The sequence below is a fragment of the Arctopsyche grandis genome, chromosome 3 (genome assembly GCF_051622035.1).
Source record: "Arctopsyche grandis isolate Sample6627 chromosome 3, ASM5162203v2, whole genome shotgun sequence".
In the NCBI taxonomy this organism is placed as follows: domain Eukaryota; kingdom Metazoa; phylum Arthropoda; class Insecta; order Trichoptera; family Hydropsychidae; genus Arctopsyche; species Arctopsyche grandis.
This window is the reverse complement of record NC_135357.1, coordinates 4,061,662-4,081,083: the sequence shown is the minus strand read 5'-3', so window position 1 is coordinate 4,081,083 and position 19,422 is coordinate 4,061,662. Positions and strand designations below refer to the sequence as shown.

At 35.2% G+C, this 19,422-nt stretch overlaps 1 protein-coding gene across 1 annotated transcript; it reads right to left on the bottom strand.

The window, feature by feature from the left end:
• Positions 1 to 1,932: 1,932 nt before the first annotated feature.
• LOC143909767 (uncharacterized) lies at positions 1,933 to 17,784 on the bottom strand. The gene is made up of 4 exons (XM_077427936.1): positions 17,674 to 17,784; positions 13,913 to 13,996; positions 2,979 to 13,716; positions 1,933 to 2,893 (listed from the first exon to the last, which is right to left on the bottom strand). Exon 3 carries the CDS (start codon positions 13,657 to 13,659, stop codon positions 2,980 to 2,982), a length of 10,680 nt encoding a protein of 3,559 aa, XP_077284062.1. The 5' UTR covers positions 13,660 to 13,716; positions 13,913 to 13,996; positions 17,674 to 17,784; the 3' UTR covers positions 1,933 to 2,893; position 2,979.
• Positions 17,785 to 19,422: the final 1,638 nt, after the last annotated feature.

Sequence of the window (19,422 nt, the reverse complement as noted above, 5' to 3'; positions counted from 1 at the left end):
AATAGAATTTTTGTTATTAATCCACAAGAATAGTCGAAATATGATTTTTCGAAGTGGAATTTTATTTAATTCTCATATAAAGATAATTTAATATATTATTCCTATTAATTCAATTCAGATTCGTGTAAATACGAGTAAACACTAGTACGAGCTTTTTGCTCGCAATTTTACCGATTTAAAGTTCAGCACACTTCCAGTTAACCCTTTTAAACGAAAAAAAAATAGTATGGTCAGAACACTATTATAATAAACATGTTTCAATAGAAAATACTCAATATAATATAGTATTAACAGTGGGAAAAAATCCCAAGTGAAAATACGTAATTTTGACTTTTGATTTTAACTGGACGACTACTTAGAGAGATTTGAAAGCTGAAAAGTACTACAAATGGAAGATAAAATACTCGACTGTAGATTCCAATATTTATTTTGAACAGAAAATTAACAGATTTTGATAAATCGACCGAACAACACCAATATGTAGAAAAATCGCGCGATTTAAAAAACACATATATCTCCGAATCTCGAGCCAATCAACACTTTTTATTACCAGATTCGTGTTCACTGGGCATAGATCTATAAGAAAAGTCATATCTCGTCTCTGAAACATTTTTCGTGTCGAACAGTGTAATCAAGGAAACCATTTAGGAGCTTAAAAATTAATGTAGCGTCAGTAAGTCTTCGCCAGAATGATTGTTAAAGGACAGGAATTTTAAAATATCGGTAACAGTAGTAGTGTGGTCGTAGATAGGAAAACGGTAGCGTTAGGATTTAATACATTTTAGTTGGACTTTTTCAATACAATTAATATGGAATATATAAAAAGGTGACCAGATAATTGAGGCAAATTCAATGTGACACATCATTGAAGGGGTGACACGACAACTCGTTCACAGATTTTCCGTAAACCGATGATGCGCTCCAGGCATTACGTATACGGCCATCTCTTTCTCACCCCGTCTGTTCACCATGATCTCGTTTACTCTGCCATTACGTATGCAGCCATCTCTTTCACAGACCAATTTTTCACCGATAACAGACGGTATTGGAGATGTAATGGTCGATGAAATTGGAAAATAAATAAAATATGCCCAATAGATTATTATATATAACAATAATGCTTGACGACACAATTGATATTGCAAGTCTGTCTCAGCTTTCTTCTTTATTTCGATGTGTAAAAGATGGTGACTTTCTAGAAAGATTACTCGGCTTTTCGATGTGAGCAAAAATCTTATATTTTTTTCCAGGGATCTAGAGCAACCACTTTTTTTTTTTACATACCTCTTAGGGCGGTTTCAGACTAGCGTATTTTTCTGCGCGTATATCGTTGTTTCGGCATACGCGCTTACACGCGTGCTTCAAAAAACCGGACTCGCGTACACGGGCTTATTCCAGCGTGTTCGCTCCAACCGGTAGTGGTGATTTAGTATCAACATGGATAATACGAGCTTATAAGCGCGTCTTCGCTCGTACGAGTTGCGCGTATGGAAAACGACGCGCCTATACGCGCCTACATGCACTTCAAAAAACGAGATTATACGCGCGTATAAAACGCTAGTCTGAAGCCGCCCTTATACAGTTCACATGATTATTTACTCCAGCTCCGCTCCGCGCTCCGGTATATTTTAAATAGCCATCATATGATTTAAAAACTTTATTTAATTGATTTATTAATTTTATTTATATTATATGTGAAAAATAAGGAAAAAAGTTTATTTATAGACAATTTATTTATTATTAAAATATTAAATATACATACAAATAATGAACAAATAACTACATGGTGCACATCAGATTATCTTGAAGTGCCATGGTAGCAAAAATAGAAAAAATAATCCAGAATATAATTTGATTACGATGGATACTTAAAAAATAAATTCATTTGCATAAAAAAATAAAGCAGTAAAATGTGTTTTATTTTTATTTATTATCGTTAAATCTTTTAAATAAAATTGCAGACAAAAAAATCGTCTTCCATTCTTTGCCTTTTTTCACTCAACACTAATTTTAATGCGGAAAAAAGTCGTTCGACACTTGCTTGAGTGGTGGGTATACATACATACTAGATGCAATTCTACACGCTGCTCGGGGTAAATGTTAAATCCGTTCTGGGTATATATTTAAAGCTTCAAATACAGATTTTACTTTAAGTCTACCTATACTTTTATAGGGGATGAAACGAATGAGACGACTAGCATGTTGATGCACGTGTTTTTATTATGGCAGACGAAGGCGGAGTGAGGTAGCAACTCTGAAACACGGCTGAGTTGGTCCCAACTCGCAGGAAGGTGACCGAACTCGACCATGTCATATAGCGAGCCACCACACTTTCTATAACATAACAATATTCTTGTGTTTGTTTTTCAAATTTCTAAAAAGCCTTTTTCTATATTGTTTATTGCTGGAACTCGTTGACGTTCTTCGAGTCTATGTAATTCCCTTTCAAAATCTTCATCTTCTGAGGAATTAATGTGTGTGTATTCATATTTTGAGATGATGGTTGAAAAGTGAGGTTATGCATCGCTTGGCAGGTTTGCCATATGTCAAATGATGTCAGGGTTACCAACCACGACATATTAAATTTACCATAAATTGAAAAACAAATTTAAAAAAACGCATTCACCTAATTTTTAAATTTTGAATGAAATTCTAATAAAAAAAATATATCGGAGCAGTCGAGCACAAAAAATTTCCGTGCTCCGGCACCGCTCCTGCTCCGAGCAAAAACTCGTTGCTCCACTGCTCCGCGCTCCTGCTCCGCGCTCCTGCTCCGCGCTTCGCTCCAGATCCCTGTTTTTTTCTTATTTTCTTCATTAAGTCTTGAATTTCTTTTTTTTATCGAATTGAAATAGTGAATGTCCCCGATCTGTAATTTTGTAAATCTGGCAACCTGTATATGAGTGAAATCAATAGGGGGTGGTTTTTATAAGACTTTATTTATTATGAAGAAGACTATCGTTTAATATTTTAATTACCTCATATGCTTGAATTGAAGAAGTCCACGACTTCGGCACGATTAAACTTTGTTGCATAATCCAAAGGTGTGTTGCCACTTTTATCCGTGGCGGTAGTGTCGGCCCCATGGCGGACGAGTAAACCAACAATGGCGACCCTTCCACACCCAGCTGCCAAATGAAGAGGAGTTTTGCCAACGACGTCTTGGACATTCACATCTATGTTTTCCACGTTCTTGATGATATAATCTACAGCCTGGTATCGAAAGTGCACGGCGGCTACATGCAACAGAGCACGACCAGATTTATCCAATATATGAGGATCGGCGCCATAAAACAGCAACAGTTTCACATCTTCGAATTTGCCGTTACATGAAAGATGGTGTAATGGCGATCGGCCTTTCGAATCGAACACGTTAACTTCCACACCTTCTTCCAAGAGTGAATGAATTATTCGCGAATGACATTTCACTGCCGCACAATGTAAAACAGATCGGCCAAGTTTGTCGCAAACGTTGATCTTTGCATGCGCTTTGATCAATATAAAGGTTGTATTGACATTATCACTGCTCGATGCACAATGCAGTGGCGTGCGATTGAATTTGTCCACTGAGTTTGGATTGGCACCCAGTTTAATCAACAATTTAACTGTATCTGATGTATCTAACTCGTCTTGCAATTTGCTCATAGAAATATCATGGAGTGGTGTATTTCCAAATTTATCGGCAACATTTGGATCGATTCCTTCTTCGATCAAAAATTCAATCATCGCTTCGTTCCTCCCGTGTACAGACAAATGTAATAAAGAATTTCCCACTTTATCCTTGGCTCCCAAATCAAAATCGGGTCCTATTATAGATTTAAATGCAAAAACGTCGCATCCATGAGCCGCAAAATGGACTAGGGTTTCGCCCAGCTTGGTAACAACTTTTAGATCGGCTCCGTTCGCCAAAAGTAAGCTCATTGCTTCAAATTTTCCAGTTTTGGCAGCCCAAAAGAGTGGTGTATTTCCTCCCTTGTCAGTCACGTTAACTTCCACTCCTCTATTAAGAAGATGTTGCATTATTCGAAGACTGCCATAGCCCGAAGCCCAGTGTAGTAGTGTGGTATAATTTTCATGCAGATGGTTAATGTCAACTCCATTGTCTATTAAGAATTCGAGTGCGTCGACGGCGTCAAATTTCATAATTAAATTAAGAACTGTTTTATTTAGATTGCCTGAAATTTGTTCAGCTCCTCTTTCTAAAAGCAGTTTCGTTACTTGAGAATATTTTTTATTTGCAGCAATAATGAGTGGTGTCATGCCATCTTTAGTCGCCATATTAATATCTATTCCCTTATCTAACAAAATGGTCAAAATTTTAAGACTGTTTTCATTTGCTGCATAGTGTATTGGTGAAATGCCCTCCTCATTGATAAAGTTTGGATCTGCTCCATTTTCCAAACATAATTCAAATTCCAACACGGCATCCGACATCGCCAAAAAATGAAGAATCGTATTTCCAAATTTATTCTTAATTTTAAGAGTAGCTCCTCTTTCTATTAACAAACGCACGGCGAGAAGATGTTTGTACCTCGCAGCACAAAGGAGTGGTGTATCATCATCATCATTAGTAGTGTTGATGTTCACTCCCTTATCTAAAAGCAGTTCAATCATTCTTAAATTACCCTCAACCGCAGCCCAATGAAGTGCCGTAGAGTTTTGCTTATTACGGATGTTTGGATCAGCTCCCTTTATTATAAGTTTTTGAAATTCTTCAACTGCATCAAATTTAGCTAGATAGTGAATTACTAAATTTCCACTTTCATTAGCAATCGTTTCATCAGCTCCGCTTTCTAATAAAAGATTCACCGCTTTCAATTTATTATTTCTTGCGGCACAAAGGAGTGGTGTGTCACCATCTTTATCTGTCTCATCAATATTTACTCCATTATCCAAAAGTAGTTGAATAATTCTAATACTCTCTTCACCTGCAGCCCAATGTAGTGGTGAAGAATCATATATATTACAGATATTTGGATTCGCTCCTTTACTTAAAACACCTTCAAATATCTCGACTGCGTCTAATTTAGCAAGAAAATGAAGAACCGAATTTCCATCTTTATTGCTAATATTTACATCAGCGCCCCTTTGTAATAAAACGGTTACTGCTTTCAATTTGTTATTTCTTGCGGCACAAAGGAGTGGTGTGTCACCATCGTCATCTGCCACATCAATATTTACTCCCTTATCCAAAAGTAATTGAATAATTCTAATACTCTCGTCGTCTGCAGCCCAATGTAGTGGTGAAGAATTATATATATTACAGATATTTGGATCCGCTCCGTTACTTAAAACACCTTCAAAAATTTCGACTGCGTCTAATTTAGCAAGAAAATGAAGAATCGAATTTCCATTTTTATTGCTAATATTTACATCAGCGCCCTTTTCCAATAGAAGGCTCACTGCTTTCAATTTGTTATTTCTTGTGGCAAAAAGGAGTGGTGTGTCACCATCGTCATCTATCACATCAATATTCACTCCCTTATCCGAAAGTAGTTGAATAATTCTAATACTCTCGTCGTCTGAAGCCCAATGTAGTGGTGAAGAATCATATATATTACAGATATTTGGATTCGCTCCCTTACTTAAAACACCTTCAAATATCTCGACTGCGTCTAGTTTAGCAAGAAAATGAAGAACCGAATTTCCATCTTTATTGCTAATATTTACATCAGCGCCCCTTTGTAATAAAACGGTTACTGCTTTCAATTTGTTATTTCTTGCGGCAAACAGGAGTGGTGTTTCACCATCTTTATCTGTCACATCAATATTAACTCCCTTATCCAAAAGTAGTTGAATAACTCTATTACTCTCGTCGCCTGCAGCCCAATGTAGTGGTGAAGGATCATATATATTACAGGTATTTGGATTCGCTCCTTTACTTAAAACGACTTCAAATATCTCGACTGCGTCTAATTTAGCAAGAAAATGAAGTACCGAATTTCCATTTTTATTGCTAATATTTACATCAGCGCCCTTTTCCAATAGAAGGCTCGCTGCTTTCAATTTGTTATTTCTTGCAGCACAAAGGAGTGGTATGTCACCATCGTCATCTACCACATCAATATTTACTCCCTTATCCAAAAGTAATTGAATAATTCTAATACTATCGTCATCTGCAGCCCAATGAAGTGGTGAAGAATCATATATATTACAGATATTTGGATTCGCTCCTTTACTTAAAACACCTTCAAAAATTTCGACTGCATCTAATTTAGCAAGAAAATGAAGAACCGAATTTCCATTTTTATTGCTAAAATTTACATCAGCGCCCTTTTCCAATAAAAGGCTCACTGCTTTCAATTTGTTATTTCTTGCAGCACAAAGGAGTGGTGTGTCACCATCGCCATCTACCACATCAATATTTACTCCCTTATCCAAAAGTAATTGAATAATTCTAATACTATCGCCATCTGCAGCCCAATGAAGTGGTGAAGAATCATATATATTACAGATATTTGGATTCGCTCCTTTACTTAAAACACCTTCAAAAATTTCGACAGCATCTAATTTAGCAAGAAAATGAAGAACCGAATTTCCATTTTTATTGCTAATATTTACATCAGCGCCCTTTTCCAATAAAAGGCTCACTGCTTTCAATTTATTATTTCTTGCGGCACAAAGGAGTGGTATGTCACCATCGCCATCTACCACATCAATATTTACTCCCTTATCCAAAAGTAATTGAATAATTCTAATACTATCGCCATCTGCAGCCCAATGAAGTGGTGAAGAATCATATATATTACAGATATTTGGATTCGCTCCTTTACTTAAAACACCTTCAAAAATTTCGACAGCATCTAATTTAGCAAGAAAATGAAGAACCGAATTTCCATTTTTATTGCTAATATTTACATCAGCGCCCTTTTCCAATAGAAGGCTCGCTGCTTTCAATTTGTTATTTCTTGCAGCACAAAGGAGTGGTATGTCACCATCGTCATCTACCACATCAATATTTACTCCCTTATCCAAAAGTAATTGAATAATTCTAATACTATCGTCATCTGCAGCCCAATGAAGTGGTGAAGAATCATATATATTACAGATATTTGGATTCGCTCCTTTACTTAAAACGACTTCAAATATCTCGACTGCGTCTAATTTAGCAAGAAAATGAAGAACCGAATTTCCATTTTTATTGCTAATATTTACATCAGCGCCCTTTTCCAATAAAAGGCTCACTGCTTTCAATTTGTTATTTCTTGCAGCACAAAGGAGTGGTGTGTCACCATCGCCATCTACCACATCAATATTTACTCCCTTATCCAAAAGTAATTGAATAATTCTAATACTATCGCCATCTGCAGCCCAATGAAGTGGTGAAGAATCATATATATTACAGATATTTGGATTCGCTCCTTTACTTAAAACGACTTCAAATATCTCGACTGCGTCTAATTTAGCAAGAAAATGAAGAACCGAATTTCCATTTTTATTGCTAATATTTACATCAGCGCCCTTTTCCAATAGAAGGCTCGCTGCTTTCAATTTGTTATTTCTTGCAGCACAAAGGAGTGGTATGTCACCATCGTCATCTACCACATCAATATTTACTCCCTTATCCAAAAGTAATTGAATAATTCTAATACTATCGTCATCTGCAGCCCAATGAAGTGGTGAAGAATCATATATATTACAGATATTTGGATTCGCTCCTTTACTTAAAACACCTTCAAAAATTTCGACTGCATCTAATTTAGCAAGAAAATGAAGAACCGAATTTCCATTTTTATTGCTAAAATTTACATCAGCGCCCTTTTCCAATAAAAGGCTCACTGCTTTCAATTTATTATTTCTTGCGGCACAAAGGAGTGGTGTGTCACCATCGCCATCTACCACATCAATATTTACTCCCTTATCCAAAAGTAATTGAATAATTCTAATACTATCGCCATCTGCAGCCCAATGAAGTGGTGAAGAATCATATATATTACAGATATTTGGATTCGCTCCTTTACTTAAAACACCTTCAAAAATTTCGACAGCATCTAATTTAGCAAGAAAATGAAGAACCGAATTTCCATTTTTATTGCTAATATTTACATCAGCGCCCTTTTCCAATAAAAGGCTCACTGCTTTCAATTTATTATTTCTTGCGGCACAAAGGAGTGGTATGTCACCATCGTCATCTACCACATCAATATTTACTCCCTTATCCAAAAGTAATTGAATAATTCTAATACTATCGTCATCTGCAGCCCAATGAAGTGGTGAAGAATCATATATATTACAGATATTTGGATTCGCTCCTTTACTTAAAACGACTTCAAATATCTCGACTGCGTCTAATTTAGCAAGAAAATGAAGAACCGAATTACCATTTTTATTGCTAATATTTATATCAGCGCCCTTTTTTAATAAAAGATGCACTGCTTTCAATTTATTATTCTTTGAGGCACAAAGTAGTGGTGTGTCACCAACTATATCTGCCACATCAATATTTACTCCCATGTTCAAAAGTAGTTGAATAATTCTAAGACTGTCATTTTCTGCTGCCCAATGTAGTGATGACGAATAATTGTTATTACGAATATCTCGATTTACGCCATTTCTTACAAAGCTCTCAAACTCTTCAACTGCGTCAAATTTAGCTAGATAGTGGATAACTGAATTTCCTTTTTTATTAATAATCTTTTTATCGGCTCCTTTATCTAATAAAAGGCTCACTGCTTTCAATTTATTATTCTTTGCGGCACAAAATAGTGGTGTGTTACCAGATTTATTTACCACATTGATATTTACACCCTTATCCAAAAGTAGTTGAATAATTCTAATACTCTCAACGTCTGCAGCCCGATGTAGTGGTGAAGAATCATTATTATTACAGCTATTGGGATCCGCTCCGGTACTTAATAAAACTTCAAAAATCTCGACTGCATCTAATGAAGCCAGATAATGAAGTACTGAATTTCCCTTTTCATTGTGCATTCGTACATCGGCTCCTCTTTCTAATAGAAGGTTCACTGCTTTCAATTTATTATTCTTCGCAGCGCGTAGAAGCGGCGTGTTACCATCTTTATCTAACACATTAATATTAACTCCATTTTGTAATAATCGTTCTATCACTTTCAGTCGGCCGTCATCTGCAGCCCAATGAAGTGGTGTAGAGTTGTGCTCATTGAAAATATTTGGATCTACTCCACAACTTAAAACCCTTTCAAATTCTTCAAACGCATCATGTTTTGCGATAAAATGGAGCACTGTATTTTTATATTTATTTCTTATTGTTGCATCAGCTCCTCTATTCAATAAAAGGTCCATAGCATGAAATTTTCTACCAATTACTGCACGAAGAAGTGCTGTGTCTCCATCTTCATCAGGAGTATTTATATTTGCTCCATTATCTAAAAGAAGATTCATCACGTCGAGACTCTCTCTACCTGCAGCCATGTGTAGTGGAGTTGTATCTCGTTTAGTGCGTCCATTTGGATCCACTCCATTTCTTAAAACTCTTTCAAATGCTTCAACTGCATTATATTTTGCGACAAAGTGAAGGATTGTGAAACCATCGTGATCGATTAATTTTGAATTAGCCCCACCGTCTAATAAGAGACCCACTGCTTTAAATTTGTTATTTATCGCAGCACGTAGTAGAGGTGTGTCACCATCTTCGTCGGGCATATCAATATCAACTTTCATATCAATCAGTAATTTTATTACTTTTACACTACCTTTATCTGAAGCCCAGTGAAGCGGCGTAGAATTATGTACATTTTGAACATTTGGATCTACTCCCTTGCTTAAGATATTTTTAAATTCTTCAACTGAATCTGTTTTCGCCACAAAGTGAAGCACTGTATTCCCATTTTTATTACTTATTGCGGGATTTGCCCCCCTTTGTAACAAGAACATCGTAGTTTTACAACTTTTTTTCCTTGCAGAACGAATAAGTGGTGTATCGCCGTCTATATCAAGCAGATTAATGTCTGCTCCTCTATTTAAAAGCAGTTGCATTACATTGATACTGCCTGCATCTGCAGCCCAATGAAACGGTGTAGAATGAAATTTATTACGAACATTTGGATCCGCTCCTTTCTCCAAAAGTATTTTGAACTCTTCAACAGCATCTGTTTTTGAAGCAAAATGCAGAACTGTGTTACCGTTATTATTAATAACTTTTAAATCAGCACCATTTTCTAACAGCAGACTCATTGCCTGAAATTTACTTGTATTCACTGCACGAACCAATGCTGTATCTCCATCGTGATCAAGAAAATTGATATCTGCTCCTTTAGTCAGAAGCATTTGTATTATTTCTAGACTTCCTTCATCTGCAGCCCAGTGTAACGGTGTAGAGCCATCTATTGTAGTGATATTTGGATCTGCGCCTCTGTCTAGCAGCTCTTTTGTCATTTGAATTCTAGTTTTCTCAATAGAATAAAAAATTGGTGTTTTCATGGTATTATCTCGAGAATTTACGTCGATTCCACAACTCAGGAGATACTCTATAATTTGTACGTCACAATCTTCAGCAGCAATATGTAAGGCTTTGCTCTCCATAATCAATGATTTTAACAACCCAGGACTCGTTTCTTCCATGCATCTGATTAAATCTTTACATTTAACAATATCACCCTTTCGTACTGCATCATTGAAACGACCATGAAATATATATGCATCATTTTTGGTAGGCACTATGATTTCAATGATGTCTACTTGACCACCAAATACAGCCAAATCAATTGGAACATTGTTTTTATTATCTCTTTGATTTAATAATTTGTTTTCTTTATCAATGAGACACTCCACAACATCTGCGTTTCCATTTTTGACAGCCAAGTGCAATGGCGTATTATTAAAGTCATTTTTCACAATCACGCTAGCCTCACATTCTATAAGAAATTTCACAACATTAATATTTCCTTCTCTAGACGCATTGTGCAATGGGGTATCTTTATATTTGTCTTCGCTGTTGATACAATCGATATGTTTCAATATATTAGAAATGGCAATACTATCATTACGATGTGACGCCAATAAATGTATTGGAGTTTCTTCCCATTCCCCGTACTTGGAAAGGTGATATAAGTCTTTCAATATCAGCGGATACTTGGATGAATATTCCCAAACATTGACAATGTGTCCTATAGAAGTGGAGTCATTCAATAGCTTCAAAGCCTCTCTGAGTACCAGTTCTTCTTGGTTTTCCTCAAACACATACAATTTGACGACTTCTTGCACCAGCCGATGTACGTTGGCTATTCCTTTTTCCAATTGTATCATACTGTAATTGTGCAACAGGTCAACAGCGTTGTACAACTTATTTTCATCTTCTTCTAATTTTAAAAATATATTCTCAACATCGATATTATCTGGAGCTAAATATGAGATAATCTTCAATATCAATAAAGCCAATTTACCACACTGTTCTATCTTTTCCAATGAGATTCTCCATGTCATTGTAATTGTTAGATGGTACACATCGTCTACCTGGTCATGCCCTTGCTTGAATAATTTTGCCCGTTGCTCTTTATACAAATCTAAGTAATTTTTGATTTTGAAGCATTTGGATTTTCTTTTCTTATTTGTTGTTTGACTTTGCTGTTGAATATATCCGACGGCTTGCTTCAAAGCTAGCGGAAATCTCTCTAATAAATTTGCTAGTATTTTAATATCGTCTTCATTTTCATTTTTCAAATAAACCTTCAGATATGCCATGGCCTCAGCTTCGGTAAAACCATCCAAGCTGATCACGGCAATATCGCCCTTTTCGCCGACATTCCAACTTTGCCACCTAGAAGTTATCAGCGTGTATATAAAATTGTGCTCAGAGAAACCGTTGAAAATGAAGTTTTTGATGTCTTTGTAATCCTCAACATTGTCGAAAATGACAAGTGTGTTACCATTTTTATTAAAATATGAATAAATATCATCGATGACGTATTTAATATCTCGATCTTTCTTTTTCATTTGGGAGTCCATAGCAGAGTCTAGTATCTTATCATTTTCTAAATATTCTCCAAGGTTTTCAGCACCTTTTTTGTCAGTTGAAATTGGCTTATTGTCCTGTACGTCATATGAAAATAGTTTAATTCCGAGATCATTCGCTAACGTTTTGAACGACTCCAATATGGTTTCCTGTTTCTCTGCATTTATGAACACTATATTATAGTAATATTCGAGATATTCTTGAACATACTTTTTGGATAATTCTGTCTTTCCAATTCCACCCAAGCCGACGATGGATGCTGTCTGTGAAATCACAGTCGTTTTTCGTCCTTTTACCAGTGCTCTGTGTAGCTTTTTTAATTCTTTGATTCTTCCCTGAAACGATTTAACCGGTTTCTTTAAGCGGAACAAAACGCGTTCGCTTTTATATTTCTCTTCGATTTTTTTATTGATGTCTTCGACCACTAATAAAACCTTATCTGTCTTCGACCTTGTCATTTCGTGTAATTCTTCGTTTTTTCCAGCTTTAATATCTCGATCCTTCTGTGCTGATTCTAATCCTTCGAGAACTTTGTTCTGTCCAATAATTATGTCTTTCAATTGATCTTCTAATACCTTCACTGCCATCAACTGCTGCTTTCTTGTTTCATCGTGATTGTTTTCAACTTCTACTCTGATTTGTTCCAAGTCCTTCGTTGTCTGCTCGAGTATTTCTTCAGTCAATTGTACAATTCTCTTCTGAACAGCAACTCCATCGTCATCATTGATTTTCTTCAATATTATGACATGTTGCGATTCATAAAAATCTCCAAGGTTTAAATATTGAGGATGCATGCAAGATTTCTCACACTTGTCGGTTTTACTATAGTCACGTAAATCTAAAGTTTCATTCGGAAAACAACGTCGATAACCGTATTTTTCACACTTGGATTTGTCTTTAACATACACTTCGTAATCTTCTCCACCTTCTTTTTCTACTGCCACTCCAACTTTATCGAATAGATTCGAAGTTCGCCAATTGTTAAATAATTTTTTACATTTATTGCACAAAAATTGAATTTCAAAACCAGGTTTCCAAACTTGGTCTGGAATCGCTACTGATTTGGATTTCGAAGACCCCTCTATTACTTTCTGACCGTTCATTTTGTAATCATTTTTTTTCTCAGGCACGTGAGGTATCAATGTTTTTATCATTTTCGTCCACTGCTTTTGAAATTTACGTTTTATTATATTTTTGCTGCACGATTCGTTTTCGTTAGTCTTGAATCTATTCATGAACCTCTGCGCCGCATCTATCGCCAATCTTTTCATTGCCTCTTGTGGACCATACTCCGAATATACGCTAATAAATTGAAACTCAAAGCTTTTAAATACGTCAATGGCAATAGTCACAAATAAATTCCTTCCTTTGGTTTTTGAATGTTGGAAACTGTAAACTATTTCATGATATTCCAACGACTTATTTTTTTCAAGTGTTCCAAAGGCTGAGTTCAGCGGTTTCCGAAGAAGCTTTACTATTTTATTCGAACCTACAAACATATATTTCGTCGCTATTATTCCCAATGCAATTTCTAGCACTTCTGGGATCGGTCCGGATTTCTTAATAATCCCCTCAAGAATTTCATAGTGTAATTTCAATGTCGTTTCCATTTCGGTTACGAAATACTTTACGAAGTCATAAAGTCTGTCTTTTAATTCATAAGACTTCATTAGCAGATTTCCAGAATCTGAATCCGTGTCAGGAATAGTCATACTGTTGGATGCCATGGTTATGATTTATTTCCAAACTTTAATTTTAGCAAAAAATACCTTTCTCTGACATAACTGAAATATATATATATATATATATATATATATATATATATATATATATATATATATATATATATATATATATATATATATATAATATTATTATATATATATAATATTATTATTATATATATTTCTTCACTTCAATAACAAATATTATATAATATATTAGGTAATTGTCGTAAAAGTACGTAGTTATTCTACAAACCTTATAATAGTATAATTTTAATAGATAAAGTGGTATGTCGCTTATGACCCATACCGATGTGATGAAGTAATGAGAGCTGCATAGCTGAAAAAGAAATGTACAAATTAATTAAAATAACTGTACTTAAAAGATTCAAAAAACTCATAAATTTATTAAACGAACATTAGATACTGTTACGTATACCAAAAAGAGCCGCCGAGTAATTGCGATCGGATTAGGCCGTGTAGCGTCCTGAGAGACCGTGTGACCGGTGTAAGTGGTTTAAAGGATTAGCGACAGGCTAAGTGCAAGTAAGCTAAACAATGATTGCACTTCCCAGAATTGACCTGTTCCGTGGGAGCGAATGTCGTGGGAAGACATATCCGTACGTGACCATAACAATAGGTAAACAAATTAGACGTCGGAGATGTCCTGAGAGATATATCCCTTATAAGGCGATACTTGTAATTCTGGACTGAGCACTGCCAGTGCGTGTATCTCCTTAATCACCAATAAATGCTGTGAAACGACTGTTGGCCTTTTACTTGGATCCTCCACCCACCCCTACGCAACAATACTATGTAATACTGCTATTATTATCAGCTTTAATTTGAAAGCGCTGCTTATTATATAACATGTATGTACCTACTACTGGTCTAATGAAAAATTAGTTTTATAATATATTTTAAATTCATTTTTAAAATTTATATTTTTTTTAAACGATATACAAAATTGTTTCACAGGTCTGAAACTTATCAAGTCAATCAACTAAGTATGTTGAGTGGTTCCAATACAGAGAGCTGGATGGTCGATCAACACTAAATATTTTAATTTTAAATATGTATAATTCTACAACTGTCGTAACCTGCAGCCCAATGGAGTGTTTAGTTCAGTTCCCCGAATTAAAATTTTTTGAAATTCTTCAAATGCATCAAATTTAGCCAGATAGTGTATTACTGAATTACCATCTTCATTACAAATCTTTTCATTTGCTTTTCTATCCAATAGAAGATTCACTACTTTCAATTTGTTCATTTTTGCGGCATAGAGGAGTGGTGTGTCACCATATGTATCTACGACATCAATATTTACTCCCTTGTCTATAAGTAGTTGAATGATTCTAAGGCTTTCATTTTCTGCTGCCTAATGAAGTGGTGAGGCATCATTTTTATTACGAATATTAGGATCTGCGCCATTTCTTACAAAGCTTTCAAACTCATCAACCGCATCGATTTTAGCTAAGAAATGGAGTAATGTATTTTCATACATGTTATTTATTTTTGCATTTGCTCCCTTTTCTAATAAAAGATTCACCGCTTTTAATTTATTATTCATCGCAGCACGAAGGATGCGATGAATAAATACAATCCATAGGCGGATCCAAGGGGGGTATCAAACCCCCTCCACCCTCTTGGAAGAATTTAATTACATATACATTCATACATATGTATATGTAATTAAATTCGTCCAAGAGGGGATTTATCGCCGTTGTTAATAATAATTGCAATTGTTTAATTAAAAATGTATTAAAAAGGACATTTTCTTCTGTACCAATAAAAAGAGATTATTGTTAAGAGCCCAAAACCCGCACCAATATTGAATATTCATTCAAAAACGAAAACATATCAAAGACATTTTAATAAATATCAACATATATGACAAAGTTTCGAAGAATAAAATAAAATATTAAAAAATCAATTGATCGTTTTTCAGACAGTATCCCTTGGTTGAAAAGTCACCGCACGCCACTGATAAGTACATATATTTTAATTTTTCCAAACCCTCATTTTAGCTTTCAAATGTGTATCTATACAAAAAAGTCCTTCAAATTTATATCCCAGGGCTTTTAACAAGATATATATTATATTTTCAATTTGAATGCCCCTCCCTTGACCATTTTTTGGATCCGCTAGTGGTGTGTACATATGTACAATGAACATTATATTTTGCGCTGTATTTCAATATATAAGAATATTACCGCAATAATATATAAAATAATTAATTAAATTGTCCTATACCGGGGTTTCCCATTCGAGGGAAAAAATGATTAATACAATGGAAATAGATTAAGCAGTAGGATGTCATCTGACAAATTGTGTAAAATGCAAATTAATAATATTGTTACGTACACTCGGATTAGGCCAAGTAAGTGCAATCGGATTAGGCCGAGTAGCATCCCAGAGACCGTGTGACCGTTATAATTGGTTTCGTGGATTATCTCCCCCGAATGCACTTAGCGGCGATAGCGGTACTCGGTCGCATTCCCGTGGAGTTCTTAGAACTAACAGCGGTAGCGTGGGACCGACTTCCGTGGCACATCTAGTACGTGACCATAACAATAGGTAAACAAACCGGACGTTAAAGATACCCTGAGAGACCTGCCCCTTATAAGGCGGTACTTAGGCGATATCAAGACATTCTGGACGGAGCACTGCCAGTGCGTGTATCTCCTTAATCACCAATAAATGCTGTGAAACGACTTTGGCCTTTTACTTGGATCCTCCACCCACCCCTATGCAACAGTATTATGGCATTTTCGGATGCCAGATGTTGCGTTATAGAGATTTTAGTGACTTTTAGGGGAGCGCTTTGTGACCAATGATCACCGAACCGAGAATTCATAGTGAAGGGGAGCTGCAGAGATTAACCTTCCCGTGTCGATATGGGGTACACCTCAACCCCCAAATTCTTGTTTTTTCGACTATTTGTAAAACAGTAATAGTATCTAGCTGAAATTTATTGTATTCTACAAACATATTCTAATGAATCTAACACGAAAAAAAAATTCAAAAATACGTCGGCCCCAAAATATCAGCTCATTGTCAAGTATTGCTGGTTTTTGGTAAACGAACTATTTTGCGTATTGACATCGCGCACATAACAATCATGAATCGTGAATACAGGGTTCGGTGATTACTAGTCAAATGTGTACCTGTCACAGGACAACTGGTCGCTCTAGATCGGTCACTCGTGATCATCCGTCACGCTAAAACTGGTCACACGCCAAAACTTGACAAAATCTTACCCCAAATATGTTGGCGATATATAAATATAATTATGAAAACTTTCCATGGCATTTTTCTTTATATGAGATTTCAGATGTATAGATGTATGGTAAAAATTTAAAAACGTACGAATTCCATAAGCACAATTAGGAAGATGGCCTATTTTCCAAAAAAATCTAATATCAGTAGCAACATTTTTGGAAATGGTCTGCTAATAGGTATGTGATTAAAAAAAGATTGGTAGCCACTGTCCCGAACTATTGACTGGACCAGTTGTAGAAAAACTTTACTGTAGAAAAACATGTAAATTGTCGCTTACGTCACATTAAAAAATATCATTTAAAATTTATTCTGCTTTTTCAAACAAGAACCAAAATACAAAATCAAATTTTTTTTTCAAATGTAAAGCGGAAAGTGTTAAATGACCACCAGTTTCTGACCACTACTCACTGCTGGTTTAATCGAATCATCGAACTTCTTGTTAATATGATAATATGCTGACGATGTGTTATAACTGAGACAAATTGATTTTTACAACGTTTTTTTTTATATCTGAACTACGTGTCTGTATATGATATGTAGCGCCAAGTCCCATAAAAATAATCGCGTTGTTTTATATGTTTGTTTCGACGTCATATGTATATGTATTTATAGAGTTAAAATACCGTTCATTGTGTATACATTATTAACACAATCATGTAAAATACACCAATTAGATATTATAAACGAAATTTTATATTGTATTTACTGATAAACGAAATTTTATATTATATTTACTGGTACTGAAATGGCGGCCTGTTCTGTCGACGTGCTCTTCTGGTTGAAACCCAAACTAAAGTGAGACTATTTCAACACTTGAATACTTGATATATAAATATTGATAAACTCAGGCCCGAACAAACCGCGAATCAACGGAAATGCTAATTTTAGACCTTGAAGTCATCGCTTTACATACGTACATATGTGTATTGTGATGAGTAAGGCACGTTTTAAAAAATATTGTTTGATTACAAAGATTAAATTGACAGAACGATTTAAGGCCCGCGAGGGCTGGACACCAGCGCCTTGTCCATACAAACGTATTACACTTCTCCCTTCCTCAATTATGGCACTAGAGAAATTATTTATTAATATGCTATGGATATCCACCATTGGCATGCATCTGTGCTTTTATTTTTTTAGTTATTTTTTTATAGGAGCTAGAAGCCGCCAAACATCTATAAAATAGCCTCTTTTTTACACCCACGAAAAGAGTCCAACATGCTTATTTAACGGTTGATTTTTAAAAAAATACGACCACACAAACATAGAAAATATCTTTCTCATACTGATGATGATTTTTTTTTTTAAATTGGTCCAGTTTCGGAGGAGGAAATTGGAGAATACGAAACCTCGATTTTGTCGATTTAAAATACGTATTATCTGATCGAAGCGCAACTGTCGCATTCACTCAATATATATTTTGATATATATTTTCGCATTCACTCAATATATACAGTGCCGGTTTTAGGGGGGGGCTAGGTTGGGTGGCGCCCGAGGATTCCAAATAAGTTAGGGCGCCGAACGATGCGCCAAAAGCGCTTTAAAATTTTAAAATTAGAGCGCCAAAAGCCATTCAAAATTTTAGATTAGAGCGCCAAAGGCGAAAGTTATTTCTAAGGGTGTTTAGAAAAAATTTCCTGAGGGCGCCATCGGGTGTAAGGCCGGCATTGAATACATACATTCACTCAATATATGTATATATATCGAAGAAAGGAACGGCAACAAAATTAAGGTTTCGGGTGTACAGCCCTCTTAAGGATGGTGAACTATTTACTAATTAAAATTGTAAATTCGATCTTGATCTCTCGTCTGAGTTTTTCTTTTCTACGCTGTATACTCATTTCTACTGAATTTTCAACGCAAATCAAACGAATTTGAAATTTCAAAACATATTTAGTGGAAATTATTAGTACCGTGTACGTAAATCATACTCACGCTAAACAAATTAAAATTTTCTTGTGGCTAAAGTCAAGTTCAAGTTTGAACTAATACAGGGCTGTCCGAACTGCGGTCGAAAAATACATCGTATGATAAAAGCAACGTATTTAATTACAATACATTGCTATTATCTTACAATACATTGCAATAACGCCACGAATACTAACCTTTCCAAGCTACAAATAATACAAAATAAATTCCTAAAAATAAGTTATAATACACCCATATATGTATGTATACTAACTAGAAAAAACTGCATGCCATATATAATATTCCGTTTGTTACAGACATTACTAACAAACTAACCAGTAGATTCTATGACAGAATCACTAATAACCGTATACTAACACACTTGTGAAGAGTCTCGGTGATTACAACAAAATGTCTATACCCTTCCGGTATAAACACAGATTACCTAAACACAATCTGCTTTAGGTCATCGACTTTAGAGAGTTTTTAAATGTATTAAATGTAATATGAGCATTTATAAGAATTGTAAATAGGTTTTTGAGCTCTTTTTCCTATTATGCTGTACATTAACATTAG

Coding starts and splice junctions, on each gene's coding strand:
- LOC143909767 (XM_077427936.1), bottom strand. CDS start 13,659: ATGGCATCCAACAGTATGACTATTCCTGACACGGATTCAGATTCTGGA.